The sequence below is a fragment of the Podarcis pityusensis genome (assembly GCF_964106645.2).
Source record: "Podarcis pityusensis genome assembly, chromosome: 14".
Taxonomy (NCBI): domain Eukaryota; kingdom Metazoa; phylum Chordata; class Lepidosauria; order Squamata; family Lacertidae; genus Podarcis; species Podarcis pityusensis.
This window is the reverse complement of record NC_138039.1, coordinates 38,560,734-38,582,645: the sequence shown is the minus strand read 5'-3', so window position 1 is coordinate 38,582,645 and position 21,912 is coordinate 38,560,734. Positions and strand designations below refer to the sequence as shown.

General features: G+C 42.5%; 1 protein-coding gene across 2 annotated transcripts in view; it reads left to right on the top strand.

Annotated features, from left to right (window-relative positions):
- The window catches only part of ADAMTSL3 (ADAMTS like 3), a 275,775-nt gene that overhangs the window by 38,618 nt on the left and 215,245 nt on the right, over positions 1 to 21,912 (top strand). For both annotated transcript variants that reach the window (XM_080980240.1, XM_080980241.1), the window contains one exon: positions 10,786 to 10,905. In XM_080980240.1, the coding sequence (XP_080836366.1) occupies positions 10,786 to 10,905 (120 nt within the window). The remainder of the gene's footprint in view (positions 1 to 10,785; positions 10,906 to 21,912) is intronic.

The window sequence follows — 21,912 nt, the reverse complement described above, 5'->3', positions numbered from 1 at the left end:
AAGAAGTCTCTCCATTTCAGCTTTTCTCAGTTTCATTTTCAGTGTTTAAGCTTGGTTCACCCAATTGTGAATCCTGCCCCTTGAAAATACATATATGCGTATTTTCCTTGAAAATCTATATGCATTTTCCTGCACAATAGGTATCTTTGTGCACAATTTTCTTGAGTACAGTCATACCTTAGGCTACAGACGCTTCAGGTTGCGTTTTTTGGGTTACGGACCCGTCAAAACCCCAAAGTACTGGAACGGGTTACTTCTGGGTTTGGGGGGTTGCGCGTGCGCAGAAGGGCCGAATTGCAACCCGCGCGTGCGCAGACGCGGCGCTGCGGGTTGCGAACGCTGCGGGTTGCGAATGTGCATCCCGCAGAGATCACGTTCGCAACCCGAGCATCCAATATATAAACATTTTTACAAGCAATTTACCTCTCATATGTTGCATTTCTGTATGTTGTTTTCACTAATATGCACATTGATGTTTTCGTTGTATGTTTGGAGAGTTGCATCTCAAGGAAAGCGTGGGTTTCAAAGGAGAGCTGTGTTTCAGTTTGCATATTGATCTAGGAAGGGCAAATCTGCATAAAAATATGAGCAAAATCGACTTCTCCCCATCTTCTAACTGTGCCACCATCTTGCCCATTTAGTTGTTGGCTTGGCAAGTCTTAGCATTTCCTGTTTTTGGCACTGTCTTCTGTTCACCTTTTGTCTGTCTCTCCACCCCCAACCCCCCCAAACGAATGCTCGAAGCACTACATACCAATGCTGCCTCTGTGGTTTTCTGGAGAGAACAAAGGCGGCGGGAGGCAAGTATGGCCTGGATCCATTTGTGTCTTGAACTGGTTGACTCTGGGCATGTTGTCAGGTGCCCTTGTACTTCCGCAAACCAAAGTAAGAATTGGGCAAAACAGAAGGAACTCTTGAGAACCTAAGGCTAGATATAAACAGCTTTCCTGGGAAAATTGCCATATCCTAATTAGTTTATGTGGCAACTTATTTTCCAAATCTTGTGTTGGATTAAGGCTGTGCCCAGACAGCAGTTTCACGTATTTATTTATTTGTCTCATTTTTTACTGGCCTCACTCTTGGAGGAACCCTGGAGTACCCCACAGATAATTGCGGTCCATGGGTGGCACTGTGGGTTAAACCACAGAGCCTAGGACTTGCCGATCAGAAGGTTGGCGGTTTGAATCCCCGCAAAGGGGTGAGCTCCCGTTACTCGGTCCCTGCTCCTGCCAACCTAGCAGTTTGAAAGCACGTCAAAGTGCAAGTAGATAAATAGGTACCGCTCCAGGGGGAAGGTAAATGGCGTTTCCGTGCGCAGCTCTGGTTCACCAGAAGCTGCTTAGTCATGCTGGCCACATGACCCGGAAGCTGCACGCCGGCTCCCTCGGCCAATAAAGCGAGATGAGCGCCGCAACCCCAGAGTCTGTCATTACTGGACCTAATGGTCAGGGGTCCCTTTACCTTTACCTTTAGATCAAATGAGGCATTGCCCCACCCACTTCAGTCTCCCTGCAGCCAACCTTCGCCTCCCTCCCTCCCTTCTTTCTTACAGCCAGTTCAGAAAGTAGCACTGCCTTCCAGCTTCCTCCCCTTTAGTCTCAGTGTTGACCCCTTGCAGAATTCAGCTGGGGGGAGCAGGGGCCAAAATTAGAAATACAGTGGTACCTCAGGTTACAGACGCTTCAGGTTACAGACTCCGCTAACCCAGAAATAGTACCTCAGGTTAAGAACTTTGCTTCAAGATGAGAACAGAAATCATGCTCCAGTGGTGCGGCGGCAGCGGGAGGCCCCATTAGCTAAAGTGATGCTTCAGGTTAAGAACAGTTTCAGGTTAAGAACAGACCTCCGGAACGAATTAAGTTCTTAACCTGAGGTACCACTGTAGTTGGCTCTGGTTCCACCTACTTGTCGTCCTACAGTCTTGCCAGTTCCAGTGGGCACCAGCCACAAACGCCACTAATGTCTTAGCCACACTCTTTGATTCTCTTACAACATTCCTTGCTCGGATGTTTTGCATGAGTGGAAGCCTACAAGTTCAGTGACAATTACTCAAAATAAAATAAAATAAATCAAGTGTTCTGTGAGTTCTGCTCCAGTAACTTCTTCAAGTTGGTTTCCTGGTGCATTAACCTTTTTTTTTTTTAAAATAAAAGGGTTGAATTCTAAAGCATTGTTTTGGTTCTTACATCGCAGATTAAAGACATCCTCTTGTTATTTATATATAAATATGAAACAATTACGATCCAGTCATTCAGAGAAGCTGGTTGAAGGCATGTTATGAAACATGGGTGAGCCTTGGAAATAACCTTTAATGCCAGAATTATGGCAACAGCTGGAAATTTACCTGTAGATGTCAGTGTAATTAGGCAGCTTGAAATTAAATACAGTGGTGCCCCGCAAGACGAATGCCTCGCAAGACGGAAAACCCTCTAGACGAAAGGGTTTTCCGTTTTTGAGTTGCTTCGCAGGACGAATTTCCCTATGGGCTTGGTTCGCAAGACGAAAATGTCTTGCGAGTCTTGAGATTTTTTTTTCGCTTCCCCCCCCCTTTTTCTAAGCCGCTAAGCCGCTAATAGCCTTTTAGAAGCTAAGACGCTAAGCCGATAAGCCTTTAATAGCCGCTAAACCGCTAATAGCGCTAATCCGCTAATCCACTAATAGGGTTGCTTCGCAAGACGAAAAAACCGCTAGACGAAGACACTCGCGGAACGGATTAATTTCGTCTTGCGAGGCACCACTGTAATAGCCTAATACATAAACTATTCGTTTTTACTTTTTGATGGAGGTGATAATTAAGATGGTGAATTTGTGTTTTTTTAATAGTTGAACAGCTTTATAGATGAACCTTGCATTGAGATCAAATGATGTATGCTTTTATTTTATTTTCAGAAATAAATAATATTTTTAGGGGAGTGGTTTGGAGAATAAGGATATAAAATGCTGGTTTCAAATTTTACCTTCTCCATGAATGGTGTCAAGTGGCTCAGTCTAGACAAGACCCTTATCCCCTGGCCAACCTTGCTGTGCTATGGTCAGAGAATGACTGAGGTAATTTTATGTGAAGTACACCAAGAAAAAATGCCTATATACATTAGGACTGAGGAAACATTTGTACTCCAAGGGCCACATTTCCTTTAAGGCAGCACTCTGGGGGCCAGATGCCAGCATGTTGGGGGCTGGTTGAGTTAGGATGAGAATGATCCTGGGGAGAGCTCTAGCAGGTTGTGGGGGACCAGAGTGGATAAAAATCAATGATTTATAAAAAAAATAAAATTTAAAAGATCAGATTTTTAAAATTTAAATCAGATTTTTTTTATTTAAATCAGATTTTTAAAATAAAATGCTTTTGGAGGAAAAATCTTTCTAAAGATAGTTTTCTGTTTAAGTTACATTATAATCCAAAGGCTATTCATAAGGCAATAAGGATTTGTTTTAAGTTTTTCATGTGTGCTAAAACTCAGTCTAAGTCTTGTTTTTTAAAAAGTTTAACCACATCAGTTAACAAACGTGGATACATATGCTATAATGTTACTGCTTTAGTTAAATAAGTTGTTTAAATTGTTATTAAGGAAATGATTATTTTTCTCCTTCCAATAAAGTACAGCAGAAAAGTTGTCCAGATATAAACCGTTAATGTATTAAACCTCACTATAATTTCATAATTATCTGTCTGTGTATTTCTAATAGTATTACCAGATCAGTAATTTTTGACAGAACTGTAAAAACTACTGTGAAAATTTATTATTCCAAAAATGAAACCTTCCTCTGGTTGTAAATATTAAGATTATACCAGCAAGAATGAGTCTTTCTGTGAAAAAAGAAAGAAAAATTAAATCAAGTCTTACTGACTAGTGATCTAAATTGATTTGATTTAAATCAAATCCACCCTGTAGGGGACCCACAAGAAAGGAGGGAATCAGCCAGCAGAGATCCAAGGTGAGGATGTGAATCCTGGAGGGGAAGTTTCTCCAATCTGTTTCCCATGCTGAGCTCCTCAGTTCCTGCTGGAGCCTCCTGTTCTGTGGAAACCCCTCATGAGCAAACATGCCCCGGTGCAGCTGGAGGCTGGCCAGGGGTTCTGGTACTCCACTTCGGGTGAGGCTACTCTCTTTGCAAGAGCAGGAGATGCCCATTCCATCTCCCAGGTCCAGGAGGAGCCAGAAGAGAAGAGCAACAGAGGCTGCAGCCTGCGTTGGTGGAGCAAAGCACCTGCAGAAATGTCCCCGTCGCCCCTCCATCATTCAGCCCATTCTCTACTTAAGTCAAAGAAGGAGAGAGCTAAGGGTCGGGTCAACTTCTATGGCTCTGAGCTAGCTAGGAAGACTGCATTGTGTAGTAATGAATAGGGGATCAGCAATGTGGAGGATTGCCTAAAGTACCGTATTTTCACATGTATAAGACTAGGTTTTTTCACCAAACAAATTGGTTTAAAATTGGGGCTCGTCTTATACATGGGTAGTGCTGAGGGGGTGTTTTCTTAATTTGGAGTCCCCCCAAAATAGGTAAAGGTAAAGGGACCCCTGACCATTAGGTCCAGTCGTGGCCGACTCTGGGGTTGCGGCACTCATCTCGCTTTATTGGCCAAGGGAGCCGGCGTACAGCTTCCAGGTCATGTGGCCAGCATGACTAAGCAGCTTCTGGTGAACCAGAGCCGTGCACAGAAACAGCATTTACCTTCCCGCTATTTATCTACTTGCACTTTGACGTGCTTTTGAACTGCTAGATTGGCAGGAGCAGGGACCGAGCAACAGGAGCTCACCCTGTCGCGGGGATTTGAACCGCCGACCTTCTAATCGGCAAGTCTTAGGCTCTGTGGTTTAACCCACAGCGCCACCCGCGTCCCTCCCCCCAAAATAGGGGGCATCTTATACATGGGGACGTCTTATACACAGAAAAATACGGTACCTTAGGGGCTTATGCATCGCAGTAGCCTAACAAAAAACTTTGGAAAGAACTTTTGCCTGCTGTTTTGGGGAGCTGGGAGTCCGGACACAGTAGTGGTGGGCAGGCTCTGAGACAAAAGTGAGTGTGAAGCAACAAATGCTAATTTTCTTGGAGGACTCTATCTTCCACCCAGGCAAGGAAGAGCCATTAGCAGAGTTGAAGCATACCTGGAAGACCTGCTCTCTGCCTTGCAGACCTTTTCCTACCCTGACTGACTCCAGCTACAAAAGCTTGAGGCTGCGGAACTGACTCTTGGGCTGGGGTGTTGTTTAGGGGTTTTTGTTGTGGGGGTTGTTGCTGTTGATTGGTATAATTCTCCCCCACCATCTTAATTTTTGCTGAAGCAAAAAGAAAAGAAAGATGCCCATTCGTGCCATCTGTAACACGAGTAGCATGCCATGAGGAAACATGGTGTGAATCAGCCTCCTCAAAGTGTCCCCAAAAGTTGAACTGGGCAGAAGACTGAACAACTTTTGGGCTTGTGACCCTGTTATAGGAAAAAGCTTACTTTTCTGCCTCACCCTGAATGTGAAAAGGCATTTTTCACGAAGGTCCGATCTAGTACATGATTGACGTTTAATAACAGAAAGAAACCGGTGGAAAGATTTTGGGACACCTTGCAAGGAGTTAATTAACTCTCATGCCACAGGCGGAAAGCCTCTTCCCATTCAGTGCCTTTGCTAAAAATTGTGATTTTGAAAGGAAATGCAAAAAGGAATTCTCTTTCAGCCAATTATAACAGAGTCTATTAGCAGTGCGCCCTTGCCCTGATGGAAAGGGGTTGCACTTGGACTTCTCTGGAAATGCAGCCACTGAAGTTATTTTAATTAAAGCTTGTCTGTTGATACTCGTTTATTCCCAGCGGGGGGTTGTTGGCTGAACCGACGGTGCTGCTTGCATTAGATGTGATACTGGATTTGAGAATTAATTAGGACAGGGTTGCGGACTCCTGCTTGCAACTTGCACGTGCTGGAGTTATCACAGACTCTCACAATCGGGGCTTTTTCTGCCAAGAAAGTCAAGATAGCCGGACCAGTTTTATAAAGGCCTTTGCTTCTTTGGGGAGAGTCTTGGCCATCAAAATCCCTGTAGGCAGTGTACGCCCACACTATGCTTATATGAGAAGCCTAGGAGCCGGGCTCATAATTGTAGTCAAACCCTGAAGTAGGAGTGACTTGGATGGGAGTGAGACCTAAGGGGAAATAGCAAGAATGAGGTATGAGGAATAGAGCCAGGATCTCAAGGCAATAAACAAGGCAGATATCCAGCATTCAGCGTTTACTCAAGCGGAGAATTGCTGCTGCAATGAACAGGCAGCCTCATGCCTGCAGCTGAGGCCTTATATAAAGCTCCTGGGTCATTCGGGGTTGGTGAGTAGTGCAGCCAAGCAGAACTCTGTGGGTGGAGTGAGTGAAGCCACTTAAGGGTTGAGCCCTACTGGCTTCATCACTGCTGAGCAAGGCTTTGAGCCTTGGATCTTCCACAAGCCGCTGGGTTCAAAATGTCCTCCCCTGGCCTGGGGATGGGCTTAGTAAGTGCTGAACACAGAACGGCGGAAGAAATAATTCTGCTACTTTTGGATCCCACCTCCAGCTCCCTTTCCCAAAGTCTTGCTGTTTTTATACTGCTCTGCAGTGTACCCACAAATCCTTTGTGGGGAGCGGGCAGGGCTGTGCAGGTACCAACTTGGTAGACTTATTTTTTATTATAAAAAACATGCAGTGGGTCTATGTTATAAGGAAGCAGCTGAGGTCAGACATTTTCCCAGTACAGTGGTACCTCAGGTTGCAGATGCTTAAGGTTACAGACTCCGCTAATCCAGAAATAGTACCTCAGGATGAGAACAGAAATCGTGTGGCAGCAGCGCAGCGGGAGCGGGAGGCCCCGTTAGATAAAGTGGTACCTCAGGTTAAGAACAGTTTCAGGTTAAGAACGGACCTCCGGAATGAATTAAGTTCTTAACCCGAGGTACCACTGTACAGGCACTCCCCCTCCCCCCAATGCATGAGCACAGGGACATGTGGCACAGGGAAATAAATATTGATTGGCTGCTATTTGTGCCTCAGATCCCCACTCCTGGCACTGTGGGGTGTGTGTACACCCACACACCTATTAACAAAATGAAGGACATCATCCTCTTTCTATGCTCCTCCGGATGGAAACATGCAGATGGGGACAGGTATACCCCTGCTTTAAGTCATTTACATACTGTCTTCTCTTGTATATTATTTACTGCAAAGCTCGATGACTATGCTCTTTAGCAACGAAACGTCTGATTACCGGAACGACATCTGAGCACTGAACCATTGGTATATCACAGGTGGACTCTTTATTACTGCGTTTGCAATTGTTCAAGATAACATCTAATTTGGAAAGGGAAGAAATGAGCACTGAACCACGATATATTTACAACTGCACTCTTTATTTACTGCATTTGCGGTTGTTTAAGTAAGATAAAACCTATTTTGGAATGAAACGACTTTTGCCATTTTTATAGACGTTTATTGTTTGTTTTGCAGATAGTTGCCTAAGTGATATTGTCTTACGTCGATAGAGATAGGCAGGGGGAAGGGACCGGAACATATGGGATCGGCATCCGTCTGCTGTGCCGCTGGGTCCTAAAGCAGCTCTTGGCATCCTAGAGAATAGGCGCCCCAGTGCGCCACTAGCTGCACGGCCCCAGGCCAGTGGGAGAGGCGCAAATCCATCTCCTAACAACATGGGGTTGGGGCACGGAAGAGAAGAGGGGTTGTGGGGAGAGAGTGTGAGGAGCTGAGCCGATTGGGGAGGCTGAGGGCAACGAGAGCTGCTGGGACAAAACAGAGAGGGGAGGAGGAACTCAAAGAAGTGAACAACTGCTGCCCGGAAGTCGCTTGGGGCTGCTGCCCAGGAGAGACTGGAGGGAAGGCTTGGGGCAGCAGCCCTAGCAGTGTACTTGAGTCTCTCTCTCTCTCCCTCCCTCCCTCTCCCTCTCCCTCTCCCTCTCCCTCTCCCTCTCCCTCCTCATCCTGCACCTTCCTTGTTCAAGTGGCGTGCTCCCCACTTTACGAAATTTCACCTACATGCGCAGATGCCCAGAACGTGACCTCTGCCTAAGTGGGGGAATGCCTGTATATAGCTCAGTGGTTCCTAAAGTGGGTGGTAGCACCCCTAGGTGGGATTACCTAGGGGGGGATGCAAAGAAGCAAGGGGTGAACATTGGGGGGGGGGCTGCTGGAAGTGTAAACAACTTGAAAATCTAGTATCAGTGGATCAAGTTCATCAATTTTGTCGAATTGATTAATTGTTTAAAATGTGTTCTGAATAAATGTGCTCTCTCTTGAATTTTTATTGCGTTATTTTCTTCCTTAGTGGTTTGTGTAAACCACCATTCTGAATAATGCTATTTATAGGGTAGGGGGCACTGGGGAGGAGTTTATGTAACCACAGGGGCGGTGGTACAAAAAAGTTTGGGAACTGCAGTCGATTAGTTGCGGGGGGGGGGGGTGGACCTGTGGGCTCAGTCACTCTGCATCTGAGTCTGCAAGCCTCCCTAGCTCACTTATCCAAAAACCTAAATTCTGTTCTACCCCTAGAGTGTGACCTCCTTATTTCCACTTCAGTTTGTTTCTCTTTATTGCAGCCCATCCTTCACAGTTGGATCTGGCAGTATATGACTCCATTGTGATTCCACATTAGTAAATTTTATGTGTAGATCCCTGTTTCCACTCCTTAGGTCGCTACCAAAGTATAAGAAGGGCCCCAGGATTGCTCCTCAAGGAACTCTACTCATTGCGGTTTTGTCTTTCAACACTGCTATTTGTCTTCTTTCCTTCTAACCTTCTCTATTCCCTAATTCCCAGTGTCTGTATCAATGCCCATCTTTTTTCTGTTTTCTCATACTATCAGGTGCTCTGTGGAAGTTTTTACTAAGAACACAATTCAGTAGTTCTGTCATCTGTTTCAGCGTATATTGAAGCATGGTGCAGAAATGAGTAAACTTAAGCAGTATGTTCCATTTGCCTTAGAAGTACCGTCAGCTGGCTGAAATATCTTCAGATACACGAGTTCTAAAGTAGCAGCATTGGCATGCCATATAATTGTTTTGTTTTGTTTTGTGTACCCAGAAGTATCTTAGATTGCCATCTCTGTGTTGAATTGACTGCTGTCTAATTAGTGTTGTTCCATCACTGCTGTCTAATTAGTGTTGTTCCATCCAAATATGGTAAATGGTTATTGCCTACTGAGAAGGATATGTCAAGGACAGCAACCATCACAATTTCAAACTGCTTTCCCACAGCAGCGGGGGACTCAATATACAAATGGGACACACTCAACAGGAAGCGAAACATATTCTTATTCCAAGGCAAAGTTCATAAACCAAAACACCAGCTTCTGTGTTTGCAGCGTTCTTAATCCAAGTTGTTCATAAACTAAGCTGTTCTTAAACCAAGGTACCACTGTACTATGAATCAGAAAGAAAGAAAGGGATAAAATAAGTGTGCCTGGCTTGGTATCCTCTGGATATTGTTGGACTACAACTCCCATCACCCCTTTCTGGCGAAGGCTGATGGGAGCTTTAGTCCAACGACATCTGGAGGATAACAGGTTGGAAAGGCTGCTCTTTGCAAATGTTTGTTGAATGCTATGCTTTTGCACTTGCTCCAAACGATATTTCACCCTCAGTAGTGTTTAGTAGGCTGCTGCTGTTATAAAATTTAATTTTTGCTCTCTCTTCCCATATTTTATTGGGTGCTTAATATCCAGGCCAGTAAAGATTGCAAAACTCTTTCCATTCTAACAGTTAACCTCTTGGGTTGAAATTTTCCATACTTCTGGACTGAATTCAGATTGCTGTAACTGAGTGCAATCCAGAGCTATTAAAACAAACGGGAATTCTGCCACATTGGCTTTAATGGGATCAGGGTTGTTTGCATCCATAGGCTGCTGTTTTGCCCAGTGATGGATAACTTTTCTCAACTTGATGTCAGTGACATTATTTTATCATTTATAGTGTTCCGCTTCTCTGCTTTAAAGCACTAGCATAGTTTGTAATAAATCTGTAATGGTCTATAATGTCTTGAATATTTTAAATGTGGGTTAATGATAGAGAGGATGCAAGCAATTTATTAATTGTATCAATCTCATATTGGGTTCCAATGTTATACACTTATTTGCTGAGACGTGTGGTAGATTTATTGCAGCTGGTGGGGGTGGGGTGAAATCTGGAATAAGACCGCAGTGTGAGGGAAGGTTTAATCTGGATCAGAACCATGTTGAGGACAAATGTTTACATTTCTTCCTCCCCTCACCCATGCTGTGGTCCTGATCAGGACTGTGTCTGCATAGTGTAACAGCAGCATTATGCAAATCATTAAAAATTGCATCATGTGTTCCTAAATCATTTCCTTCATACAGTATATTTATACTTTTTTGACAGTATTGTACAGTACTTACCTACCCTAGTGTTGCAAGATTGGAAGCCAACGTTTCTCTCAGGACGCATTCATGTAAGGGCTAATATTAGGATTTATTCAGAATGTTATGCAAGTATTCCCACAGGCTTTGTAATAGGAGAATACAACTCCTATTTTTCACCCTGGGACCACTGTGCCAAGTTGAAGACCTGGGCTCTTCCAGAAGACCTATTTGTTGAGCATTTATCCTGATCGCATGGGAAGAAAAGGGTTCCTTTAATCACAGTAGAACACAGAAAATTCTTTACCTCCCTTGCTCTTCCCCTTTCCGTCCCTTCATGCTCTCTGTTTTTGCTCTGTCTTGCAGATGGGTACTCATGCTTCTGAATGTGTTGGGATTTTCTTTTTCACCAGCCGTAATACGATCTCATCTAATCTTTTACAGACGAGAGCAGAACAGTCCCAAGGTGCATACTTCTTGCCCGAGTTTGCATTATCACCACAAGGAAGCTTCTTGGAAGACACCACAGGAGAACAGTTCCTCACCTACCGCTACGACGATCAGGTTTGTCTGCTGAATATGAAAATTTTGGAGCTCTTTTTAATCTTTCCAAGGGAACAATGGGGCACGTGTGCTCTCAAAGCAGGCCTGTTATCTTAATGTCTGGTGCAGTATTTATAAAGGGACAAACAGCAGTTTTAATATTACCGTATTTTTCCGTGTATAAGACGCCCCCATGTATAAGACGACCCTTGTTTTTCGAGCCCCAAAATAAGAAATAAATAATTGCAACATTCCATGTATAAGACAACCCCCAATTTTAAAATTTGGGGGGAAATATAGTCTTATACACAGAAAAAATGAAGTATTTAGTTTTACTTGTGGGCTTCATTCTTTGATGAAATAAAAAAAATTAAAAATGGCACCAAGAGCAACATTGCAAAAGCCAAAAGTTATAAAAACTAATGCAAAACAAAGATGTTATAATGCCAAATTTATATAAAAAAGTATTTGTACAAATACGGTAGCTTTGCTAATAGAAAAGATACAGGGAAAAGCAGGAGACGCAAAGGTATATAGAATTGGGTCAGGAATAGTGCCAAACCATGGTTTAGTGCTCCTAAATGCGCCATTTTGTATGCATGTTCCTCCTTCCCTCATGTCCACTCTTCCTGCCTGTCAGCAAACAAATTGGATTTTGAAACCAAAGCTAGTTCGTGTAGTGTCTAACTAAGGTTTGGCCATAATATTGCACAACAGTTTAATAAACAACTATAGAAGGGGAAATTGCATCATAGTCAGTGGCAGTCCTAACAAGATCGTCTCAGCTGGCAGGTTTGGGACACAATTACATGTGCAAAATCTATTATGACACTGACTGGTGCAAGCTCTCCTGAAATGAGTGCAAGAAGCACAGCAATGTGGCTTGTGCCCTAGAGCATCTTCTGAATTGTACTTTGCTCAGAGGGGGTACTGTTTGGATTTCCCCACCCTTGGTACCAAGACGACCTTGTCATAGATCATTCAACTTTTCTGGCACTTGCCTGTTTAGCATCTTGGGAAGGCCAAATCTGATTGCGTTCATAATGCAATTTAAAGTATGTGTAGCTTGTAGGGAAAGACCTGCCAAAGAAGCTGAAAAACATCTTCATGTATGCGACAACGGCGGCGAGAGTCTTAATAGCACAAGGATGGAAGACTGAGGAAACTCTGACGAAAGAAGTATGGCAAGAGAAACTGATGGACTATGCAGAATTTGCAAAACTGACACATAAACCACGGGACAAGGATAACTGTGACTTTAAAGATGAATGGGAACCTTTTACAAAGTACTTAAAGACGCAACAAAGTGAATTGGACTCCTTGGCAGGTTTTGAATAAACAATCACAAACTTTGTATTGATAACAAACAGCTAGACAAATTAAGGATCTATACAAATCTGTAACATGCAGAGAATAGCATTCATAGAGAAACCAGAGACTGGAACTGAGGGAAGTTGGGGTGGGGAGGGTGGGTTGTTTTATGGGAGGGAGGGGAAGGGGGAAAATGGGAGGGGGAATTAAGGATGATATGTTTTAAGATAATATGTTTTGTTTAAATTTTTAATAAAAAATCTATTAAAAAAATGAAGTATGTGTAGCAAGGAGCTGTATTGATGTCTGGTTTAAAAAGCCAATTGCCTTTTCTGAAAAGGAATTTCTTGAAACACTTTCCACAAGGTGCAGCCCATAGCAGATGATAAGCTAATTCTTGTGTCCTGTTTTTTATGTAGCATTTTGACTAAATGCGGTTTCCTTAGCAGAGAATTGTTCATTTTTGCTGGATAAATTTATATATGAAATGAACAGATTTTCATTTTACACTTTCACAGTTTTTGTTTATGTTGAGCTTGTTGAAGTAGAACGTTAAAAAAGTTAAATTGTAAAGAGAGGGTAGTAATGGATGAAGCAGGGAGTCTGGAAAATAACAAACCATGTTTCTTATAATTAAACCAGCAGTGCGTACTCCAGAAGCCATAGATACATTACACTAAATGTGGAATAGATATAATGGCAAAGAAAGCAACATGAAAGGGACCCTGTTAATCTTGGCAGACGATCTAAAGTAAACCTAGGAAGTGTGTGGCCTGCTGTGGAAATTTACTCATAACACAATGTGTCCCAGAATCCCATTGAACTCCACATCAAAACAATCAGAACTGCATTCATGGGTACTTAAAGCACATTGCTAGTGCAATCTGAATAATGCAGAGATTTATTGAACAATGTGAAAGAGGATGGTTTGTCTCTCACATCCAGCACCATTTCTGATCACAGAGCAGCTTGGCTTCTGGAAATTCTGTTGTTGGGAGACCACTCTTCACACCTTACCGTATTTTTCTGTGTATAAGACAACCTTTTTTCTGATTTTTTTGGTGATAAATTGTGGGCCGTCTTATGCACGGGTTAATATGCTAAGTAAGCGAGGGCTGGTGCTGCAGCCGTAGCAGGGAAATGTTGGAGAGGAAGCTGCTTACCTGCTCTTCCCATCTTAGGAAGAGTATTTGGTGAAGTGTCCGGTGTATTACGGCACCAGTTCCGTCAGCCAGAGTGGGGGATCGTCGAAAAGCTGCTCAACAGCTTAGCAAACTTACAAAAGAAGCTCGACAACTGTTGAGGGCTCCCAAAAAGAGGGATCGTCTTATACATGGGGTTGTGTTATACAGTGGTACCTCCGGTTACATACGCTTCAGGTTACAGACGCTTCAGGTTACAGACTCCGCTAACCCAGAAATATTACCTCAGGTTAAGAACTTTGCTTCAGGATGAGAACAGAAATCGTGCTCCGGCGGCACGGCAGCAGCAGGAGGCCCCATTAGCTAAAGTGGTGCTTCAGGTTAAGAACGGACCTCCGGAACGAATTAAGTACTTAACCCGAGGTACCACTGTAGGTGTAAAAATACGGTATGTGGTGTTGAGAGGGTGGTTATATGGTATTGGATTGCTAGCTAGTTTCAAAATCCTCAAGGGCAGGAACAAGGGTGTCCAGTTTCTAATCAGGGCATTTTGTATTTTGTTGGTATTTAAAGAATAAAAGGAGAATTCCCTGGATGCCAAGATCCAGCTTTTGGGCAAGTACTCTTTGGTGAGAGAACCCCAGCAGAGATTTAAAATCATGAAATATGCATCAAAATAAAGCCATTAGACCTTCAAAATAGCCCCCTCTAAGACGCTTACAAAGCTCCCTACTTTGTTAGAATAGAAAGAGACCACACTTTCGGTAGTTAAAAATGGTTTGATTACAAACTCTTCAAACGTAAGATTCATTTGCTTTTCCATACAGCTGCAAGAAAAGACTTAGTTTTAAAATTGGTAAATGTTTACAAATTATTTGTATAGAAACACAAAGACTGTTTGCTTAAACTGCGTGGTCTGAGCTTGGAGCAGGCAGCCTAGACATCCTTCCTGGTTGGGTTCACGTGGTAAAAAGGGAAGAAAAGAAGAAAAATGAGTTTGGTAACCCTTACTTCCAAGGTGAGGGAGTGTGACCTAGCTAAACTTGGCAGGACAGCTTCCTCTGTGCTCTTAACCCCTTCGTGCATTAATTAGAGTTAAGCATTTTGGTTATCTGAGGCTGATTTACCCCACACACGCTGTATTAATTGTGTATATTTGCCTTCAGTGATGCCATCAAGTAGCCAAATCTACTTGGGGGGAAAGATGGAGGGCACAAGGAGAAGGGGACGACAGAGGACGAGATGGTTGGATAGTGTTGTTGAAGCTACCAGCATGAGTTTGACCAAACTGCGGGAGGCAGTGGAAGACAGGAGTGCATGGCGTGCTCTGGTCCATGGAGTCACGAAGAGTCGGACAAGACTAAACGACTAAACAACACTTCTTATTAATTATTATTAATAGCAGTTGGGGAGAAAGGGAGCACTTAGAATCTTTGAGCATGTTGGAACTTCTGTTCATGCTTTTGGAGATGTTGTTGAGTTATAAAAGCAAAGTACTTTTTGCTTGGGTTTACCCTAGGGCTTTCTGATTCAGATGACATGTACCCTGTTCTAGACACCTGGGAAAGTAATAATATATCAAGCAGTAAAACGCAGCTGCAATATGGGCCACGTTTATGACAGTCTTGTTAAAAGGAAAAGTGGTTGCTTTTTGATCAAAAGAGTTTAACTGAACAGAGAGATATTTGGATGAGGAGGCAATAAAGCCCAATTTAATCAAACATGTTTTGGAAACCGCAAAGCATATGTCAGTGCTGAAAGGAGATAAAGAGCACGATCCATTGGACAATAATGCCTGTGAAGGTGTTGAAAAAAGATTTCTTTCATTTTCAGTCTGGGGCGAAATCAGAGCCATAAAATACATTATTTGCAAAGCCAGCATTTGAGTGAGTCAGCAATCGTCCCACTCCCAGTTTCACAGAAAAGGGACTTTGCAAACTGTCCTTTTCTGCGCAGTTTCCCCCTCGCTCTCATTTCAATATTGCCATTTCTGCAACTCAGCATTCACTTCCTTTATTTTATAATTTCAAATAATTTTTTCAAGATGGCAATTTTGCTTTGGAAAAGAGGAAGGCTTCTACATAATATAACCTGGACTTCCATTCCTGAGTTGGTATGTAACCTGTTTAGAATAATGCCGCTACTTCCACACCTTTCAGAAAGCATTTGCTACCCTAAAAGACTTACTGTTAGTGTGAAATGGGAGACAAGTAAAATATTAATAGGAACAACTTGTGCTCTGTTCTGTTGTAGCCGTGTTGCATATGGACTCATGTTCTCCTCTCATAGTTCATTATGCACTCCTTTGGTCTGGCAAGAGTGTGCTTATGGTTTTAAGCAAGGCTGTATAAAAACCTTTTTACGCTGTCTTGTAGGTATTAAGGAACTACATGCAGATGGAAAGGTTTGCAGTTCTACACGCTCATATATTATCGGGGGTGGGGGAAGTAATAGTGATTTGCCAAAGCAGTATCTCTGCAGGGCCTGTTTCATAGTAGGAGTACAGTGGTACCTCTGGTTACGAACTTAATTTGTTCCGGAGGTCCATTCTTAACCTGAAACCATTCTTAACCTGAGGTACCACTTTAGCTAATGGGGCCTCCAGCTGCCACCGCGCCACCGCCGTGTGATTTCTGTTCCCATCCTGAGGTAAAGTTCTTCACCTGAGGTACGGTACTACCTCTGGGTTAGCAGAGTCTGTAACTCAAAGTGTTTGTAACCCGAGGTACCACTGTACTGTTAGACACCAGTCTAGTGTAGTCCTTGTGCAATACTATTAAACACAACAGGTTAAGGAGATCCGAGTTTAAATTCCCACTCAGCTGCAAAGCTTACTGGATGAGCCTCGGCCATTTGCTATCTGGTGCAAAATCCCCCCATGCACACAGTAAGTTTTGTGCACATTATTTACACATTTTTGTGGCTGCATCGTTGTTGGCATTTATGTACATTCTTTGTTGAACTTGCATTAACCAGGAATCTTATATTCAGCTTGTGTGTGTCTACCTACACTCACGGCATTGTGTGTGTGTGTGTGTGTGCATAATACATATCAATAAAATTCGACTGAATTGCTAGAGATCATATCTCACTTGTTGCGTAAGTTATTTTTCTGTAGTGTTGAAGTACTTTGACTTTCAGACACCCTGTGCCAGAAACAAAATACCTTCCCTCTTACCCCAAATGATTTTGGGAAAGGGCGTTTATGTTTGGGTCCCCCCTCAAACAGCCGAATATGCTAACTGAGCTTTACCATAAAAATAGCTAATCCTTTTATTTCTTTTCTACATCCTCTTTTAATTTTTGCTCTTGTCCCTCTGGTTGCCTGAAGAAAACAGTTATTTTTTCCAAATATTAGTAGAACAGGAAAACATATATCCTCTAGTTTTCTTGACACTCAAAAGTACCGCTTCCAAGTAATAAAATCATTCCAGATGACAGACCACCAACAAGGACATTAGCGCAGAGCCTGTTTGGTAAGACCTGTACAGAGCATCTCTTTCATCCTGTTTCCTGGCTAAGATCTACTCGGTTGAGGATAAAGATACAATCTTTGAAGGGAAACAGCATCTCAACTAGGTGAGGAGCCACAGAAAATTTCATGGTGTTTATCATTTTTAAGTATGCCTCAACCCACTTTACTGGAAATTACTTTAAAGGCAAGCGGTTTTTGGCAGTGAAACACTTCCATCTTCCTTCTTATTTGGTTTATTAGTCACAAAAACCCCTTTAGGTGACTCCTGTAAAAATAGATGTCATTAAATGTGCTTACCTATGCAATGCCTACTAGAACTGTTGAATAAATCCACAGAAGTTGCTATCACACAGACTTTCTTTTCTTTTTAAAACTACCTTTGCTTAAGTAATTTATGTTACTTTCTTGTGGCAGCTTGATAGTGTGAAAATGATAGTGGCAGGGGAAGCTTTTTCTCTTTAGTTGCTTAGAGCAGATTATTACCTGCCCCAGATGTCCAAGCAAGTGACTTATTTACAAACTGGAATTAGAGCCCCACTTACAAGCATGCTATACGCAGCTTGAGTTTTGCAAACCATTGGATTTTCGCTGTTAGCTTGATGCTTTTCAACACTGATCAGAATGGTTGCCTGGGAAGATGAAGCTTTTGTGTAAAGGATTGTGAATGTTGATTTGAAACAATTATCACCAAGGAACCCTTGTTGATGGCTTAGAGTGAGATTTTAAAAAGCACGTGGGCCTGAACTCTATATCCTTCGATTTTTAATTAGAAAAGTTCCCATTGCTTTGCAGGGCACGAAATACTTGCTAGTTGGCTGAAGGCAACTGGGCTGTGGCTCATTGGTAGAGCAACCAGTCATTAGTCACACAAACCATTCATTAGTCATGCAAAGAAATACTTAATGGACCTGGCTAGAGCCATTAACTTAACAAAAAGACTGGTTTTACCGTTTTTTTTAACAGACTATTTTCCTGAATACTTCCCTTTTGCAGATCTAAAATCAAAGGCTTGGATGAGATCCTGAAGATGACATCTAGATTGCACCCCCAATCTATAACAGTATTGGCACACTGATTTTATTTTATTTTTTGAAAATTTACTTGGCTCATTATGTTGCTTGATAAAAGATCAAATTGAATATGTTTAGCAATATCACATATAGCTCCTATCGTAGTCAAGCCTATTTGGAAGCCCTGTTTCTTCAACTGGATTTATTTCCATGAAGGCATCTGGGATGCGGGTGGCGCTGTGGTCTAAACCACAGAGCCTAGGGCTTGCTGATCAGAAAGTTGGTGGTTCGAATCCCCGTGACGGGGTGAGCTCCCGTTGCTCAGTCCCTGCTCCTGCCAACCTAGCAGTTCAAAAGCACGCCAATGCAAGTAGATAAATAGGTACTTCTCCGACGCGAAGGTAAACAGCGTTTCCGTGCTCTGGTTCGCCAGAAGCGGCTTAGTCATGCTGGCCACATGACCCGGAATCTGTCTGTGGACCAAATGCTGGCTCCCTCAGCCAGTAAAGCAGATGAGCGCCGCAACTCCAGAGTCGTCCGCGACTGGACTTAATGGTCAGGGGTCCCTTTACCTTTACCTAGGCATCTCTAGGATTGCAACTTAAATGCAGTAAGCACTAAATACCATGATGGGAGTTACTTCAAAGTAAATACAGATAAGCCTGCTGTGTAAATGTTTCATTTTGTAGGCTGAAATGGTCCCTATGGCCATATGTTGCGTCTTAATAATTTTAATACTTATTTAATGATGTATACCCCGCTTATTGATCAAGTTATCCTCAAGGCAGTTTACAGCAGATTGTAGTGATACAAGACCCCACGTATATTCATGCTCAACTGAGCCGCCACTAGGCTGCTGGTCAGCTAGTCTGCTAGTTTTAACCTGGCTCATATCCTAAAATATAAACGCAAAGTAGTGTTTTGGGGTTTTGTTTTGTTTTTGTTTTTAAAAATTAATGCTCATTCTTCCTGTCTCTGAAAGCTGTTATAAAAGAATGAAGAAATAAGCTGCTTTGCAGGATGAAAAAAAGTTAAACAATATGAACAAACGGTCAGAAGAAATTAGTTCCTTAATCAGCTGCAATGTGTGTTTGATTTGTGGCTGTGCTGTTGGAGGAAGGAGGCCAGGAAATTCTTGCTTGTGCTTACAAGTCAATCTTATGTCATAGGCAGATATGGCATAAATCAAGCACAATGAGTGGCCTTGGTTCGAAAGTGGAGGTGGGGTTGTTGTTGTTATTTTGCAACTTTTCTTTGGGCTTCCCAGTTGGCTGGGTTTCTGTTAACCACTTAGCTGCAGTGCAACTTATGTACATTTTGGTAATCAGTACTGGGTAGTGAGTTTTTGCTGCTTGTATTGGCTTATATGTCTTATATATGGATTATATTGTTAAATTTTGTTGATCTGCAGACTGCCTTGGTATACAAATGATTTTGAAAAACAAACAAATAAATAAAAAAGCAGTATTGAATGCATTTAAGCTCTTCTTGTGATGAAAAATTTCCCTGACTCAACATAAGGCTCAAGCAAGTTGTAATGGCAGCAGACCAGTTTGATTTTAACCTAGGTTTGCCCCAATGCCATACAAATTGAGGAAATGTGAGGCCTGATATTTTTCTGGTGTCTGGGCTACATATAAGAGAGATGACCTCTTTACAGACTTTTTGATGTCAGTTGAAAACATTTCCTCTTCCAACAACCCTTTTAATGGATTATTATACACACATCCACACCACTCTTCACCATAAGATCTCAGTGCGGTTCCCAGAAGAAAATACAGGATAAAAACAAGTAAATAACTAAAACAACAAAACAGTACCCCCTTCCTACAGACACACTTAAAAGGCTGTAGAATATTAATCAGCCAAAGGCCTGGTTGAAAAGGAACATTTTCTGCCTGTTGCCTAAAAATATATATAATGAAGGTGTCAGGCAAACCTCCCTAAGGAGAGCATTCCACAAACAGGAGCCACTATAGCAAGCATGGCCAAACTTGGCCCTCCAGCTGTTTTGAGACTACAACTCCCATCTTCCCTAGCTAACAGGACCAGTGGTCAGGGATGATGGGAACTGTAGTCCCCAAACAGCTGGAGGGCCAAGTTTGGCCATGCCTGCACTACAGAGAAGGAGATCCCACAAGTGGTCCAAGCCATTACGTACTGACCTCATATACAAAGAGTAACACCTAGAACTGTTTTGGCTTAACCAGCCTCTCACCTGACAACAGCCAGGTTGGACACTAGACCAGCCATGAAGCAGCAGCCTGTCCTCAGATAAGGGCCATCTTATACATCTTCATTCAGGAATTTAGCATCAGTTTTGAAGGGCTCCAGAATATAAAAATCCCTTGTGCATTTTTGTTATATGATTTACTTTGCTTCTCAACTGAATAACATTTGCAACTTTTCCCTCCTGCATTGTGGCTTGCCTTGACACATCAAAATTTCTTCCCCCTCCTCCTCCTCCTCCTCTTCTTCTTCACAGATTCTGACATGAAGGATAAAGTTATTAATGGCTAGTCTAGGATTAGTGGCAGCATGCCTTTGATTTCCAGTCAAACATCACAGAACATCAGTGGGGGAGGGCTATTGTGTTCATGTCCCATTGTGAACTTCTTATATGGGCCTTTGCTCTTCTCGTGTTCTTCATTTTGTGGTACCAAGCGCTTACGTAACATTATTCAGCTTACTGTGGCCTGTCACTCTCAATATTTAGCGTCCCTTTCCTAAGACCCTGCTGGTAGTTTAGTCCAACCAATATCGAGAAGTTGTGGAAAGGCAGAACAGTTTAGTAATGAATTAGTTCCATCAGTAACTCATTATGCATTAATCAATGACATCTTGTGTTTTCTTAACTAATTTAAGCAGAATTGTGAAAGAATGCAGCATAGAGAAGTATTTTCCCTTCAGCCCCAGTTTGTGGCAGATACAAATTGAATGAGACTCCGTTTAGCTTTCGTGTTTATCTCCATTAGAGGGTTCATTATGGCGTGTAACATGTGCCATAAATTTACTCTCCACTCTTAGGACAGGAAGGGTACTAGGGGGCTCAGAACAAGCGTTAGGAATTTCTTCCACATGGCCATTCACACAACTCTGGTAGCAGGGGAAGAGAAAAGATTGCCTTGTGCAGTGATGATGGAGTCTATAGGTCCCCCACTGTATTAAGAACTTTCTCCAGAGCCAAAACAAACTGAAACATCAGAAGATTTACTTCTACACAAAGGATTTGTATATTCCCTTTACCAACTAAATTTGCAGGACATTTATCTAAACTGACAGGCTTCCTATATGTTCCTTGAGATGAAAACAGACCAAAAGCCACTTCACACTTCACCTGGTAATTGCATTTTGCTGTGGTTTCCCCAGTCTTTCCTCTCTAGCAAATGCGTAAAATGCAGAGGGGCAGTCAGGCATTCTTAAGCATGCATCCGTCACATACTCCAGGATCTGGTCACCCATGGTTTCAGGGATCTTTGTCTGTCTTTTACATATTGTGCATTTGTTGTGGGAAATTCCCAGAAAGACCCTAAAAATGAGGCCCTTTTATTCCCCCAGTTTATTCAGGATTGGGGCAAAACTAGGTTTTAAAACAGTCAATTAATTTCATTTGATAACTGCTTCCCATGATGCACCCTGAAGCAATTTAACAATAAAAATATAAAAGCATGCACAAATGCAATTTCTAATCCAGTTGTAGAATTTAAAAAATGGGATAAAATTCAGTGTGCTGGTTTTGACATATAAAGCCTTAAACGGCTCAGGACCGCAATACTTCAAGGACCGCCTCTCCCCATATAAACTCTGCGTTCATCATCTGAGGCCCTTCTTCGTGTGCCTCTTCTGTGAGAGATCCAGACCAGGGTGATGACACGAGAATGGGCCTTACCTCCATATGTGCTCACACGACTTCCTTGATTTGTGGAACTAGCACTGCTACAGGTGCCACATAATACTCATTCCGCACGTGCAAGAAGTGGTTCTTTTAGTGTGGTTCTTTTAAGTTTAGTACTTAAACTTCGGAACTTCCTGCCTGTTGATGCACCATTTTGGGCACCCATTTAAACAATTTTTATTTAGGCAAGCCTAT